We start from the raw sequence: 23071 nt of genomic DNA, 5'->3' as shown, positions 1-23071 counted from the left end.
CTTCTGAAATAAACTCAGACGCCCGCTCTCAAACAGACTCATTTAATAAAAAAATGTATAAAAAACTGAGATTGTGAACATTGAGAAATAAGAAGAAGGACCGTTTTTTGGTTTGTTTTTGCTTATGTATCTGCTTTGATATTTGTAATATTGCTTGACAAAAAGAAAGCTGGTGGGAGGACATGTGTGGAGAAGATGAAGGGGAGGAGAGATGATGGGCAATAGGAATGATGAAATGTAGAAGAGATAAATATCTCATCTCATGAAAAGGTGAATCAGAGGGCTGCTAGACCTCAGCAGCTCTCTGTTCAGATCCACAGTCACTATCTCTGATGATGGAGTCAGTGGAAGCAGCTGATCTCTGTATGCCTCCACTCAACACCTCCTGCAGGTCAATGTCTGTTACTCCTGAGGCCATGTTCATCAAAACACTGCTGTCCTGTATCGCTCTGCTCACTGTGACACTCAACTTGTTGGTCATCATCTCCATCTCCCACTTCAGGTTCAGACACTGTTCTTGAAATATAACAGCAAATAGTGTGTATGAGTTTAATTCATGGATGGAAGCTTTGTTTATTTTATGCTGTTATATACGAACAAGATGACTCTTTCTCTGAGTCATCGTCAATACGGCTGTATGATTAAAAGTCTAAGACAAGCCAGAAATTTCACGTGTAAATGAAAATGTTATTCTCATTGGGTTTTTGCGTATAAATGTGTCACAATGGCAGCAATCATGATGAAAATCTCTTTAATAATATCAGCAAACTACAGTAGTAATTGGTTAAAAAACTGTGTAACTCAGTGATATTATAGAGCTTTATGTGGCATGTAGGTTATGTAGAGTTTGGTTTTCACATTGCTGTGTCTTCAAAAGTAAAGTCCCATGTTTTGTCTGTTTTCTCACAATGATTGCTGTCCTCTAAAGTCATTGCACTAAACATGAGGCACTAATCATAATCTCCCCCTCCAGGCAGCTCCAGACTCCCACCAATCTCATCCTCCTCTCCCTGGCTATGTCTGACTTGCTGGTGGGCCTTACAGTGATGCCACCTACAATCATCCTGCTGCAGTCCTGCTGGTTTCAGCATAAAATCTCATGTGCTCTTGTGTACCTGTCTAGCTTCATCATCACCTCTGCCTCTGTTGGGAGCATGGTGCTCATATCAATGGACCGCTATGTGGCTATTTGTTACCCTCTGCGTTATTCTTCCATGGTAACACCAAGCAGAGTTCAAATCTGTGTGTCTCTGTGTTGGATCTGTTCTGTTGTCTACAACATCATAATACTGAAAGATTACTTGTCACAAATAGATTTGTCTAATTCCTGCTACCAGGAATGTACAATTGTCATAAACTACATTTCAGGGGCAGTAGACTTGCTTCTCACCTTTTTCGGCCCTGTTACTGTGATCATAGTTCTCTATGTGAGAGTGTTTGTGGTGGCTGTGTCACAGGCACGTGTCATGAGGTCTCAAATTTCAGCTGTAAAATCAATTACTGTGACTGTTAAGAAATCAGAGATGAGAGCTGCTAGAACTCTTGGTGTTATCCTTCTTGTGTTTATACTTTGTCTGTGTCCATACTACATTCCTTCTCTAACAGGACAGGACACCACAGGTGGTGAAGAGTCATCAGTTCAACGTTGGCTGTTCTATTGTAACTCCAGTTTTAATCCTCTGATCTATGCCTTTTTCTACCCCTGGTTTAGAAAAGCAGTTAAACTCATTGTCAGCCTTCAGATACTGCAGCCAGGTTCCAGAGAGGCCAAGATCATGTTGAGATAAGAAATATAATGTACAGAACCTGGCCAAACACAGAAAAGGAAGAGAGAAAAAAGGAACACGTTCAGGATGTAAACCACTATACTCTGAAACAACCATTGTCAGGGAAGATGGAGTTATAACAATCTTGGTTTGGAAAAGCTATTGAATATTCAGTTGTGCAGGAATAGCCTCGTATTGGATTGATTGATCATGTGGCATAATTTGTTTAAAAAGCCTAACAGAGTAGATGCCAAAATTGAATTAATTAAGGCCTATGTTCACAATAATTATTATCTGTGCTGCTGTGTTCTATCCAGAGTGCACAAAACTCAGACAGAAGGCATGATTTGGAACAGAAGTCGTCGCTCTTTTCAGTTTCCTAAAAATGTAAGGCAACACATCTTGGGAAATAAAAAAGGATTCAAAAATAGATGTGCTGATTGGCTCCAAACAGGAATGAAAATGAGGTAAAGGCCTTTGTGCTTTGGAAGGAATAACCTGCCCTTTACCGTAGGTGGATGATTAAATGACAAGAGGTAGAATTAAGCATGTCAATAGCATGTATTTGGCAGAAAACCAAAAAGTATATTATGTTGAGATCAACAGTCAGTCTACCACAGGGCATGTCTATCAAGTTCATGGTTAGATTTTCAGTTTTTGGTATTTTCACAATCTTGGTTGTAGAGTCCTCAATCAGAATGGTATCTGGCTCATGAGGTGCGTGTTTCCAAGAATTATTTCTGTAGTATTATTCCCTCAATTATTCAATCAATATTTGGTGGAATAACCCTGATTTTCAATCACAGCTTTCATGCGACCTGGCATGCTTTCCACCAGTCTGTCACATTGCTGTCAGGTGACTTGCTTAAAAAAAAAGTCTCTAAAGATTCTGAAAAAAAGATTCAAGAAGAAAGATTCAAAAAGAAAGATATGAGCAAAAAGAGCCAAACAGAAAGATTAAAAATGATTCACAAAGAACATTCAAACAGAAAGATTAAAAATGATTCTCAAAGAACATTCAAACAGAAAGATTTAAAAAGATTCACAAAGAAAGATTCAAGTAGAAAGATTAAAAAAGAAAGATTGATACAAAAGTGTCAAACAGAAAGATTCAAAATGATTCACAAAGAACGATTCAAATAAAAAAAATCAGTGCAATAATCTGTGCAATACAACCTGTACATAACAGTCTGTAAATACTATTTACAATTTTTTTAGGATGACGTTTCTTTTTATCCCACTCTTGTGTATGTAGTTGTTGTTTTTTAATTTGCATGCACTTGTTACACTACTCTATCCGCTTTATTGATGCTGCTGTAATTTGTACTTTGAATAATAAAGGAATATTAAATTGAATAGAATTGAAAGTTTCAAAAGAAAGATTCACACAGATTGACAAAGATTTGAATAAAAAGATTTAAACAGAAAGATTCAAAAAGATTCAAGAAGAAACATTCAAGAAGATTTGAGTAAAAAAAAATTGAATAAAATGATTTGAAAACAAAGATTCGAATACAAAGATTTGAATAAAATGATTCAAAAATATTGGAATAAGAAGATTCAAACAGAAAGATTCAAAAGACTTGAATAAAAAGATTTGAATAAAATGATTTGAATACAAGGATTTGAATAAATTCAAAAAGATTCATATTAAGGGGTCAAACAAAAATTGACATAGAAAGGTTGAATATGATTCACAAAGAAAGATTTGAATAAAAAGATTCAAAGAGAAAGATTCAAAAAGATTTGAATAAAAAGATTAAAACAGAAAGATTCAAAAAGATTCTACCAAAAATATTCAAAAAGAAAGATTCAAAAAGACAGGTAGGATCAAAAAGAGTCAAAGACTCTTGAATATAAGGAATCAAAGAAAAAGATTAAAAAAGATTCATGGAAAAAAAATCAAAAAGCTTTGAAGAAAAAGATTCAAAAAGAAAGATTTGCATAAAAAGAGTCAGAAACAGACAGAGAAAGATTGAAAAATGATGAAAATGAAACTGATTCATGAAGAAAGGTAAGAATAAAAAGATTCAAACAGAAAGATTCACAAAGAAAGATTCAAAAAGAAAAATTCAAAATTAAAGATTAAAAAAGATTTGAATAAAAAGATTTGAATCAACTGAATCAACTTGAATACAAGGATTGTAATAAAAAGATTAGAAAAAGATTCAAATAAAAAGTCAAATAAAAACAGACAGAAAGATCGAAAATGATTCACAAAGATTGGAAAGAAAAGACTCAAACAGAAAGATTCACAAGGAAAGATTCAAACAGATTTACAATGAAAGATTTGAATAAAATGATTCAAAAAGATTCTAACAAAAAGATTTAAAAAAGAGGGATAAAAATAAAAGATAGGATCGAAAAGATTCAAACAGACTCTTGAATAAAAAGATTTAAACAGAAAGATTCAGAAAGATTCATGAAGAAAGATTCAAAAAAGATTGGAATTAAAAAATTCAAAGAATGATTCAAAAAGATTTGAACAAAAAAGATTCAAAAAGAAAGTTTCAAACGGAAAGATAGGAACAAAAAGAGTCAAACAGAAAGATTCAAAGAGATTCACAATGAAAGATTCAAATGAAAAGATTCAAACACAAAGATTCAAAAAGGTTTGACTAAAAGATTGGAGTAAAAGAATTCGAATAAGCAGATTGAAACAGAGAAAAAACAGTCAAACAGAAAGATTCCAAATGATTTGCAAGGAAAGATTCAAACAGAATGATTCAAAAAGAAAGACTGGAACAAAAAGAGTCAAACAGAAAGATTCCAAAAGATTCACAAAGAAAGATAGGAAAAACGATTCAAACAGAAAGATTCAAAAAGAAAGATAGGAACAAAAAGAGAGACACGAGCAACGCCACTGGATGCATGAATCAAGCCATGTACAAGGTTATCCTGGAAGAAAACTTGCTTCCTTCTGCTCTGACAATGTTCCCCAACTCTAAGGATTGTTTTTTTTCCAGCAGGACAATGCACCATGCCACACAGTCAGGTCAATCAAGGTGTGGATGAAGGACCACCAGATCAAAACCCCGTGATGGCCAGCCCAAACTCCAGACCTGAACCCCATTGAAAACCTCTGTAATGTGATCAAAAAGAAGATGGATGGTCACAAGCCATCAAACATAGCTGAGCTGCTTGAATTTTTGCGCCAGGAGTGGCATAAAGTCACCTGACAGCAATGTGAAACTGGTGGAAAGCATGCCAGGACTCATGAAAGCTGTGATTGAAAATCAGGTTATTCCACCAAATATTGATTGAATAATTGAGGGAATAATACTACAGAAATAATACTTGGAAACCAACACCTCATGAGCCAGATACCATTCTGATTGAGGACTCTACAACCAAGATTGTGAAAATACCAAAAACTGAAAATCTAACCATGAACGTGATAGACATGCCCTGTGGTAGACTGACTGTTGATCTTAACATAATATACTTTTTGGTTTTCCGCCAAATACATGCTGTTGACATGCTTAATCCTACCCCTTGTCATTTAATTATCAACCCACAGTAAAGGGCAGGCTATTACTTCCAAAGCACAAAGGCCTTTACCTCATTTTCATTCCTGTTTGGAGCCAATCAACACATCTGTTTTTGAATCCTTTTTTGTCTCCCAAGATGTGTTGCTGTACATTTTTAGGAAACTGAAAAGGGGTAGAATCAGTCAAATCAATCGAGATACATTCTGGATATGCCAAAAACAGATTTGGTGGCAGTCTGAACAAGGCCTGAGTGTTGCTAACTTCAACAACAAATCTAATATCCAAAGATAAACTAAACTAATGGTAATAACTGCAATTCATTCGAGTTAAATGCAGGCCCAATGAACATCAATGTCAGCTAGTGAAATGTTGCTCACATTAGCAACCTGCATTTAGAATCTATCCAGCTATTATCTGACCATCAACCAACTACAACTGGTTACATAAAATACCACTATTGACTAGAGTCATGAGAGGTCAGCTCATGAGTTCAAATGCCAGCAGCCATGCTTGAGAAACACTGAATGAGTCCGTACTCTGATGTACTGTACAGATGTTGGAATATGATAAGGTGGAGGAAATGTTCATAGCACTTCATTTATGTAACCCACTAGCGCTCGGGGAGGCCTCTCCAAACACCAAACTCTGCGTTGTGTTTTATTTTGTGATGGGGTGTTGTGCGGGGAGGGAAGGAGCACAGGACACAGGGGTTCTGGATTGTGGCAGAGAATTGATGCTCTTTATTGGCTCACAGTCATCACAGGCTGCTGGCTTCATCACCTTGCGGTAGCAAAAATAAGATATTCTCATAAAACACTGTGTTTAAGTGCAAAAAATATGTAGAGAACCAGCATAACCCATGCTTACTTTGCGGTAGCAAAAGTAAGATATTAAAGTAAGATGACAGCCCCCATAGAGCGTGCCTGAGCAAACTACAGTGTTGTGTAAGAAACTAAACAGCTACTACATCTACTTTGACAGTGCAACAGCGACCTCTTGTGTGGCTTCTGCCTTACATTTACATGCTGTGTCCATCCTGGTGGCAACAGGGACATCTGATCGTACCAACCATCATTTTCCTGTTGTCACCATTTTCCTGCTCCAGGTCAGTGGGAACAATTTCCCTGATCATTTAAATATTTTGAAATACCTTTGGACGGTCTGACCAACAGATCATGGGATGGACATTTTTCAGTTTCTTCTTGACATTTCAAAAACTAAATGATTAATGGCTTAATTTGAAAAAAAAAAAAAAAAAAGATTAATCAATAATGAAAATACCATTATATGCAGCTGAGGATGTATGCAAATTCACGTAAAATAGTCAAATTGACAGTCAGTGCTATGGACATTTCCTCGACCATATCATATATTTCACAATATCAGTACAGTACATCAAACAACTCTTCATGATATCTGAAACTTCAATAACTTGCGCCCAAATTGCTCTGTACATATAAATAATCTTGAGGGAATTTGAGTAGAAAACACAGTATGTGCAAAGAAAATGTGTTCTTTCATTATTGTACATGAGTATGCAGGATTTAGTGGCAATCTAGTGGTTAGGTTGCAGATTGAAAGCAACTGAATTCCTCTCACCTCACCCTCTCCGACAGTGGCTGCTTAAAATGTGAAAAATACAAAAATTTTGCCTGTTCTGGGCTACTGTAGAACATGGTGGTGCAATATGTTGTTGGAAGAGGACTGCTCTCTCTGGACATCAAAGAACTTATTGATATTTTTTAAAATCATACAGTTTATTTTCTTTATGTCACTCATAATTTTGTAAACACCGACAGATCTTTGTTAACAATCCCTGAAAAGAAAGAATAAAAAATTCGGATGGAACACAGCAGCACATATAATAATTATTGTGACCATAGGCCTTAATTAATTCAATTTTGGCATCTACTCTGTTTGGCTTTTTAAACGATTTATGCAACATAATGTAGGTTTTTCTTTCTGTCAATCCAAGGCAAGACTATTCCTACACAACTGAATATTCAGTAGCTTTTCCAGACCTAAAGTGTTATAACTCCATCTTCCCTGACAATGGTTTTTCAGAGTATAATGTTTACATCCTGAATGTGTTTCTTTTTTTCTGTCCTGTGTTTGGTCAGGTTCTGTACATTATATTTCTTATCTCAACATGATCTTGGCCTCTCGGGAACCTGGCTGCAGTATCTGAAGGCTGACAATAAGTTTAACTGCTTTTCTAAACCAGGGGTAGAAAAAGGCATAGATCAGAGGATTAAAACTGGAGTTACAATAGAACAGCCAAATTTGAACTGATGACTCGACACTACCTGTGGTGTCCTGTCCTGTTGGAGAAGGAATGTAGTATGGACACAGACAAAGTATAAACACAAGAAGGATAACACCAAGAGTTCTAGCAGCTCTCATCTCTGATTTCTTAACAGTCACAGTAATTGATTTGACAGCTGAAATTTGAGACCTCATGACACGTGCCTGTGACACAGCCACCACAAACACTCTCACATAGAGAACTATGATCACAGTAACAGGGCCGAAAAAGGTGAGAAGCAAGTCTACTGCCCCTGAAATGTAGTTTATGATCACTATACATTCCTGGTAGCAGGAATTAAACAAATCTATTTGTGACAAGTAATCTTTCAGTATTATGATGTTGTAGATAACAGAGCAGATCCAACACAGAGACACACAGATTTGAACTCTGCTTGGTGTCACCATGGAAGAATAACGCAGAGGGTAACAAATAGCCACATAGCGGTCCATTGATATGAGCACCATGTTGCCAACAGAGGCAGAGGTGAGGATGAAGCTAGACAGGTACATAAGAGCACATGAGATTTTATCCTGAAACCAGCAGGACTGCAGCATGGTGATTGTAGGTGGCATCACTGTAAGGCCCACCAGCAAGTCAGACACAGCCAGGGAGAGGAGGATGAGATTGGTGGGGGTCTGGAGCTGCCTGGAGGGGGAGATTATGATTAGTGCCACATCTTCAGTGCAATGGGTATCAGCTCACGACAATCATTGTGAGAAAACAGACAGAATGTGGAATTTTACGTTTGTAGACACAGCAATGTGAAAACCAAACCAGTCTACATGTCGCATAAAGCTCTATAATATCACTGAGCTCAGTTTATTATCCAATTACTACTGTAGTTTGGTGATATTATTAAGTAGATTTTCATCATGAGTGCTGCCATTGTGACACATTTTACATAAAAACACAATGAGAATAACATATTCATTTACACGTGAAAGTACTGAGATTGGACTTGGACTTTTAATCATACAGCTGTATAGACGATGACTCAGAGAAAGAGTCATCTTGTTCCTATGTGACAGCATAAAATAAACAACGTTTCCATCCATGAATTAAACTCATACACACTATTCATTCATTCATTCATCTTCTATACCCGCGTATCCTTTTTGGGGTTGCGGGGGGCTGGAGCCTATCCCAGCTGGCAATGGGCGAGAGGCGGGGTACACCCTGAACCGGTCGCCAGCCGATTGCAGGGCAACATAGACAGACATACAGACATACAACCAATTTACCTAATGAGCATGTTTCTATGGGAGGAAGCCGGAGTGCCCGGAGAGAACCCACACATGCACGGGAAGAACATGCAAAATTCACACAGAAAGGCCCTGCCTGACCCAGGGATCGAACCAGAGACCTCCTTGCTGTGAGGTCACACACACTATTAGCTGTTAATTTCAAGAACAGTGTCTGTGCCTGAAGTGGGAGATGGAGATGATGACCAACAAGTCGAGTGTCACAGTGAGCAGAGTGATACAGGACAGCAGTGTTTTGATGAACATGGCCTCGGGAGTAACAGACATTGACCTGCAGGAGGTGTTGAGTGGAGGCATACAGAGATCAGCTGCTTCCACTGACTCCATCATCAGAGATAGTGACTGTGGATCTGAACAGAGAGCTGCTGAGGTGGAGCAGCCCTCTGATTCACCTTTTCATGAGATGAGATATTTATCTCCTCTACATTTCATCATTTCTATAGTCCATCATCTCTCTCCTCCCCTTCATCTTCTCCACACGTCCTCCCACCAGCTTGTTTTTTTCCACAGTTTAGAATCATCAAATACAAATATATCATTTAGTCCCCCACTCCATTGTTGTCCTCTGTACATCTATCACGCTCTTTCAAACAATTACAACTTTGATTGACATCTCTCACCCCCTGTTCTCCGTCTTTGTAATTCTTTATCTAGTTATTGCTTTGACTTTATCTATCAGACATTGTATGATTTTACATTACCAATGATAAATTGAAACCCCAAAAATACAGAAATAAAATTAAGTGAAATAACTTGCTAATCCTATTTGACATACTCAATTTAAAACAGTATCAACACAATATAATTAATGTTTTACTTTAAAAGCTCCATTGATTTTTGTAAATATATACTTATTTTGAATTTGATGCAGCAACATGTTCCAAACAAGTTGGGACAAGACCAACAACAGACTGGGAAAGTTGTGGAATGCTCCAAAAACACCAGTTTGGAACATTTGAGACTGAGATATTGTTATTCATAGAATATATATAGGTATATATACTGTATGTAGAGATGGAAAGTGTCTCCATGGTTAAATTAAAGAACATCTTTAGACTACAACTGCATTAAATGTCAATCAAACAACACTATTGGAGTGACATCATGCCACGGAGCCCTGATGTCCAAAGCAGTGTGAGTTTCAATAACAGTGTTTAACATGTCAACTTTTTTTATTCAATGTGGTTTGATTTTTAGCCAGACCACTAAAGAAACCAGTCAGATGTATGTTACTGATTATGGCCAACAGTAGCCAGTCCCTGTTTGGGTGACAACAAAGCTTTTATAGCATATGCCCTATAGTCTTTCTGTGTGAGACAATGTTGTACCTAAATGTTTTGCTTATCCCGTAACTTTGACACAAACAGAATCTTAATTCGTACTCGTTGAGGTAATAAGAGACCAGATTCTACCAACATTCAGAGCACCCAAAAATTTATGTCAAGTATCATTCAATACTATGCACAAATGGAAAAATGTTATTGTATATACACAAAAAAGGCCTGGTGCCATTTATTATTTATTTTTTATTATTTTTTTTATTTATTATTATCATTTTAATATATCTAAGGGGGTTAGTGTGGTGGCCCTATACTCTGGATAGTCCACAGAACACAGGGCCGATAGTAGTTCAAATTAAAATTGTCCACAATGCTGGACAAAGTGTCAATTGTCAGGAATTAATGGATGATGGGCACGCCAGGACCATCCAATAAACAGCCTCTGCGGAGTCCATTTATTCCTGATTATGGACACTTCAACTGGCATTATCTCACTCATCCTATGGTCACTCACCAAAGAAAATTTAAATGAAGACAATTAATTTCTATTTTCATGCATTTTGCAGACAAAATCTAAAGTTTTTGACAAAACTCAGTTTACATGGTAACATTTTGACTTATATGTTAACAATCAATCATTAATCTATCATTCAATATGATTCTTGTACAATGGAAACCTTGGCCACTAGTTCAGTAACTGCAATAAATCGAGAATCTTGGAAGCAGGAGATATGTCTTTGTCATAGAACCCTTTGGCTCAGGTGGGAGCCTGAACACTAACATTATGCCAAGATGATTAAAAGTCAACAACATTTTGTACGGCTGACAAATAGTAACTGTAATTTGACTGTGTGTTTAACAGCAAGACCAGCTGCCTATCCAGCCATGTCATTGTCCCCATATCAAGATTCACAAAGAAACGATAGGCCTGAATGAATGTACTTTCAGCTGCTGCCTAAAGTGGTGAGTTGAATAGTGAATGGGTCATGAGATGGTCGCCCCTGTGAAGTATCAGTAAGTTCACAGGGACAGTGTGCTCGTGGGTACAAAAACACACTTCCAGGTTTGGACCGACCATAAAAACCTGGAGTACGTTAGTACAGCTTAAAGGCTCAACTCCAGGTAGGCACGGTGGTCTCTGTTCTTTACCCAATTCAACTTCGCTCTGTCCCACTTACCCAGATCTCGGAACATCAAGCCTGACACCCTGTATCACCAGTTTCAGGAGAGGGAGGAGAGAGCGCCGAAGGTCAGGCACATCCTGCCCATCACCGTGGAGATCAGGGAGAGGGTGAGGTCTGGCACGGAGGGCCAGCCCAGGCCCAACACCTGCCCCCAGGACCGGTTATTCGTTCCTCTGAACCTGCAACCTGATGTCCTCTAGTGGGGGCGCTCTTCCAAGCTCACCTGTGACCCTGGAATCCAACGGGCCCAAGATGTCCTCCGCCACCTTCGGATTCTGGTGACCCTCCTTGGAAGAGGATGTCGGAGGATTTGTCAACGCTTGTTCCATGTACAGCCAGCATAAGACAAGTCCAGACAGAGCAGATGAACCAAGAGATGGAAACCACGTTTCGCTGAATGGCAACTCAAAACCCCTCCTCCCAGTCATGACAGATCTTCTGGGTCCAGTATATGCACAACACCCTAACCAGGTCTGCCACCGGTCTGTCACCCTTCCAGTGCACCTACGGATTCCAGCCCCCGGTCTTCCCTGCACTGGAAAAGGAGGTCTCCTGTCCCCCCATCCAGAGGGAGATCCAGAGCCTCACTCTTCTGCTACCGCTTCGCTACATGGGCCTATGGCACTGAGGTTGAGTCTCTCCTACTCCATGAGGACCCACCCAAAGTCCCACGTTTCCCGGGTCAATCGGTGAGAGAGAGTCCTCTCATGCCCATGCTGAGCTACCTTCTCGGATCATCGATGGAGGTCCCGCCTACTCTATACGTCGTCTGCTGCACTCACGCCATCGGGCCAGAGTCATCATATTCAGAATAAATGTATACTTAAAAAAAACAAAGAATTTGATGTCGTAAAACTTTTAAATATATTGCCTATGTATTGTTTTCAATTGAGTATCTGTCAAAACGGATTAGCAAATTATCACATTGTATTTTAATTAATGTTTTACACAGCATCACAACTCTTTTGGAATAGGGGTTTCAGTGCATCTTCTACAATGGAAAAATCATACAGTGTTTGAAAGATATGGTTGAGGCGATGACACGATAAAGAATTACAAAAATATGATGTAACTGAGTTGACGTATAGGAACGAGAAAAAACAAGCTGATGGGAGGAAGTGTGTGGAGAAGAAGAGGGGGTGAGAGAGGGTGGGACACAAATAACATAAGAGATAAATCTGTCATCTCATGAAAAGGTGAATCAGAGGGCTGCTACACCTCAGCAGCTCTCTGTTCAGATCCACAGTCACTATCTCTGATGATGGAGTCAGTGGAAGCAGCTGATCTCTGTATGCCTCCACTAAACACCTCCTGCAGGTCAATGTCTGTTACTCCCGAGGCCATGTTCATCAAAACACTGCTGTCCTGTATCGCTCTGCTCACGGTGACACTCAACTTGTTGGTCATCATCTCCATTTCCCATTTCAGGTACAGACACTGCTCTTGAAATTTAACAGCTAATAGTGTGTATGAGTTTAATTATTGGATGAATGCTTTATTTATTCTATGCTGTTCTACGTTCCAACTTGAAAACATATCAGTATTTTCACTTGCAAATAAAAATGTCATTGTCATCGGTTTTTCTGTATAACCCTGCCAAAATAAAAGTAATCACCATGAAAATCTCTTTTATAAATACCACCAAACAACAGTAGCATTTAGTTCATGAACTGTGGAGCTCAGTGATATTATAGAGCTTTATGTGGCATGTAGGCTATGTAGAGTTTGGTTTTCACATAGTTTATTACTGTCAACATTTCACTTTCCGTCTGTTTTCTCACAATAATAAATATGATCTGATACCCATTGCACTGAATATGAGGCACTAATCATAATCTCCCCCTCCAGGCAGCTCCAGACCCCCACCAATCTCATCCTCCTCTCCCTGGCTGTGTCTGACTTGCTGGTGGGCCTTGCAGTCATGCCAGCTGAAATCATCCTGCTGCAGTTCTGCTGGATTCAGGATAAAATCTCATGTGCTCTTATGTACCTGTCTAGCTTCATCCTCACTTCTGCCTCTGTTGGGAACATGGTGCTCATATCAATGGACCGCTATGTGGCTATTTGTTACCCTCTGCGTTATTCTTCCATGGTAACACCAAGCAGAGTTCAAATCTGTGTGTCTCTGTGTTGGATCTGTTCTGTTATCTACAACATTATAATACTGAAAAATTACTTGTCACAAATAGATTTGTCTAATTCCTGCTACCAAGAATGTATAGTGATCATAAACTACATTTCAGGGGCAGTAGACTTGCTTCTCACCTTTTTCGGCCCTGTTACTGTGATCATAGTTCTCTATGTGAGAGTGTTTGTGGTGGCTGTGTCACAGGCACGTGTCATGAGGTCTCAAATTTCAGCTGTCAAATCAGATGTTGTAACTGTTAAGAAATCAGAGATGAGAGCTGCTAGAACTCTTGGTATTATCCTTCTTGTGTTTATACTTTGTCTGTGTCCATACTACATTCCTTCTCTAACAGGACAGGACACCACAGGTGGTGTCGAGTCATCAGTTCAAATTTGGCTGTTCTATTGTAACTCCAGTTTTAATCCTCTGATCTATGCCTTTTTCTACCCCTGGTTTAGAAAAGCAGTTAAACTCATTGTCAGCCTTCAGATACTGCAGCCAGGTTCCAGAGAGGCCAAGATCATGTTGAGATGAGAAATATAATGTACAGAAGCTGACCAAACACAGGTCAGAAAAAAATAAACAAATTCAGGATGTAAACATTATACTCTGAAAAAACCATTGTCAGGGAAGATGGAGTTATATAACACCCACTGTATGGAGAAGCTATTGATAATTCATTTTCACAGTCCTCCACAATGAATAAGGTGCAGGAGTTGTCTTAATATTGTATAGAAAGAAAAAAAAGCCCACATTATGTGGCATAAATTGATTAAATAGCCAAACAGAGTTTATGCCAAAATTCAATTAATTGAGGTCGATAATAACAATATATGTTACTGATGTATTCATTGGCATTGCACACAAAAAGTCCTTAGATCCTGACACAATGTTTTTTCAACATGTAGTTAAAGGATGGGTTTTCCAGACAGTTTTCTCACTGTGCTGCTGTGTTCTGTCCAGAGTGCGCAAAACCCAGACAGAAGGCATGATTCAGAACAGAAGTAGTAGCCCGTATCCACAAGCTTGTTGTCAGAAAAAACAAAATTTCGATTTTAATCTTTTGGTCAAGTTGTCAAATCAAGTATGATGCTGAAAACATTGCTGTGAAATTGTTGCTGTAATATAAAAGGCCAAATGAATATTTTCATAGTGTGACTTTAGACTGACAAAGCCAAAAAATAAATTGTCATGTTATTAATAATAAGTTGTGGTTCTCTTTCTTTCCTGACACCCACAGGGCTCGATATCAATATGTCCTCAAATACTAAATAATGACAGTTAAGGTTCTCTTAATGGTATTTAAATGTCTTAGGGGTCTTGGGCCTTCTTATCTTATGCACCCTCGTGGACCCTCAGGTCTCCGACACTGGCCTTTTATCTATTCCCAGAGTAAAGACGCAAATGCACGGTGAGGCATCGTTCCAGTTTTATGGCCCCTGATTGTGGAACAGCCTGCTGGGGGACCTGAGGGCCACAGAGAACGTTGATACTTTTAAGACCCACCTATTTAAATTGGTTCTTAATATACTTTTAATTTAATTTAATTTAATTTAATTTAATTTAATTTAATCTGGCTTTTATTTAATGTTCTTCTTATACATTCTTATAATGACGTTTGAGTTTGATCATGGGCACATTTACAGCTCCGATCAACATGCCGGGTCAGCGACGAATTCCCCGTTGTTTTGCTGTCATACTTCAACAACACGTCGCATTTCTTGCATTTAACATAGCCCACTGCCTCATTATTTTCATTATGTACATGTTCAAAGTTTTTCCAGACCTCTGACCTTGCATTTGCTTGCTGGACCAACACAAAATCACCACTGGCTAATCTCCTTTTCACCTCTGCAACATCCATTTTGCATCTATCGCGCAGATCGAAATACCTCACGTGATCGCAAATTTACTGCACAAGTAACGTAAAGCCCGAGCCCCACCCAATTCAAATGATAAATATTATGCCTGAACCCGCCCGAACCCGCCAGGAGCCGTCGGGGCCCGTCGGGTTCGGGCTAATATTCCCAGCTCTACTCCGGCTTCCTCCCACAGACCAAAAACATGCTCATTAGGTTAATTGGTGACTCTAAATTGTCCATAGGTGTGAGTGTGAATGGTTGTTCGTCTGTCTATGTTGCCCTGCAATCGGCTGGCGACCGGTTCAGGGTGTACCCTGCCTCTCGCCCATTGCCAGCTGGGATAGGCTCCAGCCCCCCGAAATGAATTTTCAAACAAATTTGACACAGAACTTCCCTAGGCTATGCCTTGTCCGACACCACTGGCAATATGCCAGAGAGTGCTTGCACTCCAACAGGATGGACACAAACAAGTCAGTATTGCTGATTTGCTTGGAATATCCCCGGGTGCGGTCTGTAAAATCCTCAAAGTTCATCAAGAAGAGGGTCATTTGAGATCACGAAAAAAATCTACAGGACAACCATGACTGACTACCAGATGAGATGATCGGTAATTGCTTAATCTGTGCAAAATGCAAACGAGCCACCTTCGTCGTTTGTGGAGAAGACACCATGAAATCAACGTTTCTAGCCAAACTATAAATCGAAGGCTGCATCAGCATGGTTACTGAGCTAGATGAATGACTTTCGTCTGCAAGACGACAACGCTAGTGCACCAAGGGCAGCTGCAGTGAGAGAATATCTTGATGCAGAGGGGGTGCAGCAGCTGTCATGGCCCGCTTGCTCCCCTGATATGAACCTTATTGAGCATGCCTGGGATGCCTTAGGCCAAGTCACCAATGGGAGGGACAATATTCCTCAAACTCGAGTTAGCCCAGGCTCTAACTGAAGAGCAGGACGCCCTGCCAGCTTTATGAGCAACAGTGCATTGTCCCTGTGACAACTGTATGATGATATAAATTCACAGATATTTTCATATTTATTTATTTATTAAGGATATAACAATTTAAAGAATCTCACGATATCTCAATAACGACAGATGGGTGGACTTCACAAGCTACTCGGAGCTATATCACAGCTCATTTTATGACCGGTGAATGGGAAATGAAAAGTGTTGTCTGACAGACGCAGCCTCTTTTCCAGTCACAAACTGGACTCACCATACCTGATGTTTGAAGCAGAAGCATTTTAAGTTAAAAACAAATTTTAGATCAATAAAAATTCTCTATACACTAATTTATGAATAAAAGGCATTTTTTCAAGTCTTCTTTTTTCTTTTCTTTTTTTTTTTTTACAATTTTGAAATAAATATCATATCATGGACTTTATATCGGCATATTATTGTACCATATGTTTTTGGTATCATTACATCTCCACCATGCAGTATATTTTCCTTATGATGTACGATGTAACTACTTGTCACATGACATCTTTTTTAACAATACGAGAAATGAGGGAGTAAAATAAATCTTTGAAACATTAAATCATCCCTCTGTGTAACCATTAGTGCTGAATTTAAAAAAAAAAAAAAATGTGTGTGTGTGTGTGTGTGTGTGTGCGTGTGTGTGTGTGAGCATACAGGTGTGTCTATCTTGAGCTGAAACGAATTAGAATTTTCATTATCGATGAATTATTGTTTATTTTCACAATTAATTATTTGGTCTATAAAACATGAATGAAAAATAGTCCAAACTCAAAAGACAATCAATGAACTATGATTTAAGAAAAAAGTGATAAATATTATCATTTGACAACCTGAAACTATAAAATATTTGACAGCTTCCCTTGAAAATTACCAAAGCAAATAATCAATTATCAAATTAGTTGCCTATATTTCTGTCCACTGCAAGTAAACTGTAGGTAAACATTTTTCATTTAGTGATTGGTGTGACATTTGACCCCATGTGGTGGAAGTCAGATGTTTGTGCCTGATTTCTCTTTTCTTACAGGAAAACAAAACTATGATCAACAGCAGCCAGTCGACGTTTGGGTAACAATAAACCTGTTATTGAACATAACACACCGAAACAATGTGGTACCTAAATGTTTTGTTCCTGCTTTAAATTTTACACAACCAGAATTTATAAGTCAACAATGATCAGAGCACCGAAAAATGTTATTTCAAGCATTATTTAATACCATGTACAAAAAGGAAAAATGTTCTCAACTATTCATATAAATACCAATTTCTGTTCTACCAGTGTTGATGCATTTATATATCATAACATTATGCTTTCACTGTATTCTTTGGATATTATTGTGAACTGAGTGTACAGTTGAGAAAACCACATAGATTTACTTTACCATGACTTCGACTGAACCTGCATAAAGCAGGTCAGTTTATGAACTGTAAAACGTTTATTTCGACATGATCTTGGCCTCTCGGGAACCTGGCTGCAGTATCTGAAGGCTGACAATGAGTTTAACTGCTTTTCTAAACCAGGGGTAGAAAAAGGCATAGATCAGAGGATTAAAACTGGAGTTACAATAGAACAGCCAAATTGGAACTGATGACTCTTCACCAACTGTGGTGTCCTGTCCTGTTAGAGAAGGGATGTAGTATGGACACAGACAAAGTATAAACACAAGAAGGATAATACCAAGAGTTCTAGCAGCTCTCATCTCTGATTTCTTAACAGTCACAGTAATTGATTTTACAGCTGAAATTTGAGACCTCATGACACGTGCCTGTGACACAGCCACCACAAACACTCTCACATAGAGAACTATGATCACAGTAACAGGGCCGAAAAAGGTGAGAAGCAAGTCTACTGCCCCTGAAATGTAGTTCATGATAACTTTACATTCCTGGTAGCATGAATTAGACAACATGATCTGTGTTAAGTCATCTTTCAATATTATAAGACTGTAGATAACAGAGCAGATCCAACACAGAGACACACAGATTTGAACTCTGCTTGGTGTTACCATGGAAGAGTAACGTAGAGGGTAACAAATAGCCACATAGCGGTCCATTGATATGAGCACCATGTTCCCAACAGAGGCAGAGGTGAGGATGAAGCTAGACAGGTACACAAGAGCACATGAGATTTTATCCTGAAACCAGCAGGATTGCAGCAGAATGATTGCATATGGCATCACAGTAAGGCCCACCAGCAAGTCAGACACAGCCAGGGAGAGGAGGATGAGATTGGTGGGGGTCTGGAGCTGCCTGGAGGGGGAGATTATGATTAGTGCCTCATGTTCAGTGCAATGGGTATCAGCTCACAGTTATTATTGTGAGAAAACAGACAGAATACAGAAAGTGAATTTTACTATCACAGACACAGCAATATGAAAACCAAACTCTACATAGCCTACATGCCACATAAAGCTCTATAATATCACTCAGCTCCACTGTTTATGAACTAAATACTACAGGAGTGCCTTGGTAATATTAAGTAAATTTCCACGGTGATTACTTTTATTGTGGTAGAAAAACAGAAAGACCCGGTGAGAATGACATTTTCATTTGCAAGTGAAGATACGTTTCAGAAGACATGTTTTAAAGTTGGTCTTTTCAGCATAGAACAGCATAGAATAAACACAGTTTCCATCCATAAATTGAGTACATGAAAAATACTAGCTGTTATATTTCAAAGAAAGTGTCTGTGCCTGAAGTGGGAGATGGAGATGATGACCAACAAGTTGAGTGTCACAGTGAGCAGAGTGATACAGGACAGCAGTGTTTTGATGAACATGGCCTCGGGAGTAACAGACATTGACCTGCAGGAGGTGTTGAGTGGAGGCATACAGAGATCAGCTGCTTCCACTGACTCCATCATCAGAGATAGTGACTGTGGATCTGAACAGAGAGCTGCTGAGGTCTAGCAGCCCTCTGATTCACCTTTTCATGATTCGTTCCTGTCGCCCATCATCTCTCTCCTCCCCTTCATCTTCTCCACACATGTCCTCCATGACCTCCCACTTGTTTTTTCCACAGCTTAGAATCATCAAAAACAAATATATTATTCAGTCCCAAGGCTCAGTCGTTCACAAGCAAGGAAGGAATGAGGTTCACCGCTTTGTGAACACATGATTGTATGAAGAATATTATAACATTGGCTTGGGAACACGTTGTAAATGTGTTGTCGGTAAACACAGTTCATTTGCAAACAGTTGCACTCTGTTTTTAATTTACGTTTTATACGGCGTCCCCACTTTTTGTAATCAGAGTTGTATTCTTGGATAGATGCCATTCTTGTGATGACCATCACAACACCTCATCGTGTGATGATCATTTAAGCTGTGTCTTGAGACTGAGATATTGTTATTCATAGAATATATATAGGTATATATACTGTATGTAGAGATGGAAAGTGTCTCCATGGTTAAATTAAAGAGCATCTTTAGGCTAGAACTGCATTAAATGTCAATCAAACAACACTATTGGAGTGACATCATGCCACGGAGCCCTGATGTCCAAAGCAGTGTGAGTTTCAATAACAGTGTTTAACATGTCAACTTTTTTTATTCCATGTGGTTTGATTTTTAGCCAGACCACTAAAGAAACCAGTCAGATGTATGTTACTAATTTCCCTTTTCTCCCAGGAAGTCAAAACTATGGCCGCCAGCCCTTGTTTGGGTGACAACAAAACTTTTATACAACACATCTCATAGTCTTTCTGTGTGACACAATGTCGCACCTAAATGTTTTGCTTTTCTCTTAACTTTTACACAAACAGAATCTTTATTTGTACTGGTTGAGGTAATAAAAGATCATGGAGTGGCAAGAGGGGGGTGTCAGTGTCCATGGGAGGGTAGTGGGGGTTGGAGGGTGGGCTGCTGGGGGATGGAGTTCAGCAGGGTAACAGCTCTGAACGGAGGCTCCTGAACCTCTTACCTGATGGCAGGGGGGCAAGCAGTCCATGGTTGGGGTGGGAGCTGTCTCTGCTGATGCTGCATGCCATTTTTAGAGACTGCTTGCGCTGGAGGTCCTCGATGGCAGTTAGCTGGGCACCAGTGATGTACTGGGATTTTTCATCACCCGTTGCAGGGCCTTCCGTTCGGAGGCTGCACAGCTGCCGAGATGCAGTTGGTCAGGATGCTCTCGATGGTGCAGCGGTAGATGTTAACTAGGATTTGATGAGCCAGGTTAACCCTCTTCAGGCTCCTCAGGAAGTAGAGGCACTGTTGATCCTTCTTTATCAGGGTGGAGGAGTAAAGGGTCCAGGAGAGGTCCTTGGAGATGTGGACGCCCAGAAACTTGAAGCTGGAGATATGTTCAACCTCAGCCCCGTCGATGTGAATGGGGCTGTGACTGCAGCCTTTAGTTTTCCTGTAGTTCCTGTAGTTGGTGTTGAGGGTCAGATTGTTGTCAGCGCACCACATCGCCAGCTGCTGAACCTCATCCCTGTTAATCAGGCCTATCACCGTGGTGTCGTCTGCAAACTTGATGATAAGTTGGGGCCATGCACAAGCATACAGTTGTGGATGAAGAGGGAGTAGAGGAGAGGGCTCAGCACACAGCCCTGTGGGATGCCGGTGTTCAGGGTCAGGGTGGTGTTGTGGTTGTCTAACCTAACAGACTGCGGTCTGTTGGTCAGGAAGTCAAGGGTCCAGTTGCAGAGGAAGGTGCTGATGCAGAGGTCACTGAGTTTGTTGACCAGCTTGGAGGGGATGACTGTGTTGAATGTTGAGCTGAAGTTGATGAACAGCATCCTCGCATAGGTGTTGTTGTTGTCCAGGTGCGTCAGGGTGGAGTGCAGTGCCGTGGAGATGGCATTCTCCGTCGACCTGTTTGGTCGGTAGGCAAACTGATGGGGGTCCAGTGTGGGGTGATGACAGCATTTGAGGTGGGACAAGACCAGCCTCTTGAAGCACTTGGTGACGATGGAGGTGAGTGCGACGGGGCGGAAGTCATTAAGGCCCACTGCAGCAGACTACTTTGGTACCAGCATGATGGTGGTGGTGTTGAGGCTCGTGGGGACTTCTGCCTCGGCCAGTGACAGGTTGAAGATGTCAGCGAAGACCCCAGCCAGCACTTCTGCACAGGCCTTGAGCACATGGCCGGGTTTGACATCAGGGCCAGCAGCTTCATGGACGGTCACCCTGCTGAGTGCAGAATGCATGTCATAAGTGGAGAGCGTTAGGGGCTGTTCATCTGGGTGGGAAGCAGTTTTGGCGGCTGGTTGAGTGCTGTCCCGGTTGAAGCGGGCGTAGAAGTTGTTGAGCTCATTGGGAGAGAGGCATTGCTGGTTGATGGGGCTGTCATTTTGGCTGACAGTTTGTGATGGCCTGGATACCCTTCCACATGCAACAGGGGTCCACGTTGTTGTGGAAGTGCTCCCGATGCCCCTTCCCTGATGCCCCTCTTCAGGTTAGCTCTGGATGAGCTGTAGGCCACTGATCTTAAGGCAGCATCACGTTCCTTTAGTAGGAGGTGGACCTTACTGTTCATCCAAGGCTTCTGGTTGGGGACAGTTCTTCTTCTTATTTTTGTGGGTGATGACGTTGTCAACACGTGTTGCTGTGATCCAGAATGGAGGCGGGATACGAGTCAATGTCTATGGATCCTGAGTCCAGCGTGGCCCGGGTAGCGAACAAACTCCAGTCTGTGTGTTGGAACTGGTGCTGGAGTGTGGTGTCCGCTTCCTCTGGCCTTACTTTAGCAGTCCTCACTGACGGCTTCACACGTCTGATGAGTGGTGTGTGCTTGCGGAGTAGGAACAATGAGAGGTAATCAGACTGTCCCAGGTGGGGGAGGGGGTGGCCTTTATAAGCCTCAGAAATGTTTTTACAAACATGGTTCAGGGTTTTGTCTTCTCTGGTGGGGCAGGAAACATTCTGGTGAAATATGGGGAGAACAGTCCTCAGGTTGGAGAGGTCGAAGTCTCCAGGAACAATAAAGGCTCCATCAGGGTGTGCAGTTTGTTGTTTGTGGATAGCAGCATACAGATCTTTCATTGCTAGTTTAGCATTAGCATCCGGGGGTTATAAGCTGCAGTTATCACAGTGGATGTGAACTCTCTAGGCAGATAAAAAGGCCTGCACTTGATCATCAGATATTCCAGATTAGCATAACAGTGGCTCCCAGTGATAACAGAGTCTGTACACAAGTTTTGTTCACATAGATACATAGTCCGCCACCCCTGATCTTATTAGAGTGCTCTGCCGTCTGCTCTGAAGATGCGCCGTCCTTACAGCTCTATCACGTTGTCTGGGATGCTTTTGTTAAGCATTGTTTCAGTGAAAATCATGACGTTGCAGTCCATAAACATTCTCCGTGATGTGATCTGAAGTCGTAGCTCGCCCATTTTTTTTTCTAAAGACCGAACATTGGCGAGGAAGATACTGGGTAGCGGTAGCCAGTGCAGGGTTAGCCGTAGCTCTATCCGTAGACCGCCGCGCTTCTCTCTCCTTTGATTATGATCTCGACGCCACCGATGGTGCTTCCGGTCAGTGTAGCTGAGTTGCTCTGCGTTGCTGTCCTGGTGATCTCTTGGAGGAGCTGAATTTTGTCGAATACACTGCTTGTGCATCAAAATCTTAAATCAAAAAGTTGCTGTCTGGTGTAGGAAGTGTTCGCAAAGCTGTAATGAGCAACCAGGCACGAAATCTGTAAGAAACTATATCATCAAATCTAGCAGAGAGACATGCCACACATACACCTGGACAACAGTCTTATTTCATGTGAAAGTTATCACTGCAAGTAACCTAAACCACGATGAAGGACAGTTTCAGCTCATGTCTTGATTTGGGAAAGGCTAAAGTTTGGTTAGCCTGTGTTAGCT

General features: G+C 40.5%; 4 protein-coding genes across 4 annotated transcripts; 2 read left to right on the top strand and 2 right to left on the bottom strand.

Annotated features, from left to right (window-relative positions):
• The first annotated feature begins 335 nt into the window (after nt 1–335).
• On the top strand, nt 336–1787 carry LOC143317978 (trace amine-associated receptor 13c-like). The gene is made up of 2 exons (XM_076725816.1): nt 336–502; nt 974–1787. The coding sequence occupies exons 1-2, from the start codon at nt 336–338 to the stop codon at nt 1785–1787; spliced, it is 981 nt and encodes a 326-aa protein (XP_076581931.1).
• A 5609-nt stretch (nt 1788–7396) lies between these two features.
• LOC143317974 (trace amine-associated receptor 13c-like) lies at nt 7397–9154 on the bottom strand. The gene is made up of 2 exons (XM_076725807.1): nt 8988–9154; nt 7397–8210 (listed from the first exon to the last, which is right to left on the bottom strand). Exons 1-2 carry the CDS (start codon nt 9152–9154, stop codon nt 7397–7399), a joined length of 981 nt encoding a protein of 326 aa, XP_076581922.1.
• A 3398-nt stretch (nt 9155–12552) lies between these two features.
• On the top strand, nt 12553–13953 carry LOC143317973 (trace amine-associated receptor 13c-like). Its single transcript, XM_076725806.1, has 2 exons — nt 12553–12719; nt 13140–13953. Exons 1-2 carry the CDS (start codon nt 12553–12555, stop codon nt 13951–13953), a joined length of 981 nt encoding a protein of 326 aa, XP_076581921.1.
• A 3743-nt stretch (nt 13954–17696) lies between these two features.
• LOC143317972 (trace amine-associated receptor 13c-like) lies at nt 17697–19256 on the bottom strand. Its single transcript, XM_076725805.1, has 3 exons — nt 19186–19256; nt 18954–19064; nt 17697–18510 (listed from the first exon to the last, which is right to left on the bottom strand). The coding sequence occupies exons 1-3, from the start codon at nt 19254–19256 to the stop codon at nt 17697–17699; spliced, it is 996 nt and encodes a 331-aa protein (XP_076581920.1).
• Between the last annotated feature and the right edge of the window lie 3815 nt (nt 19257–23071).

The sequence above is a fragment of the Chaetodon auriga genome, chromosome 3 (assembly GCF_051107435.1).
Source record: "Chaetodon auriga isolate fChaAug3 chromosome 3, fChaAug3.hap1, whole genome shotgun sequence".
NCBI classification, from domain to species: domain Eukaryota; kingdom Metazoa; phylum Chordata; class Actinopteri; order Chaetodontiformes; family Chaetodontidae; genus Chaetodon; species Chaetodon auriga.
This window is presented reverse-complemented; position numbering and strand designations above follow the sequence as displayed.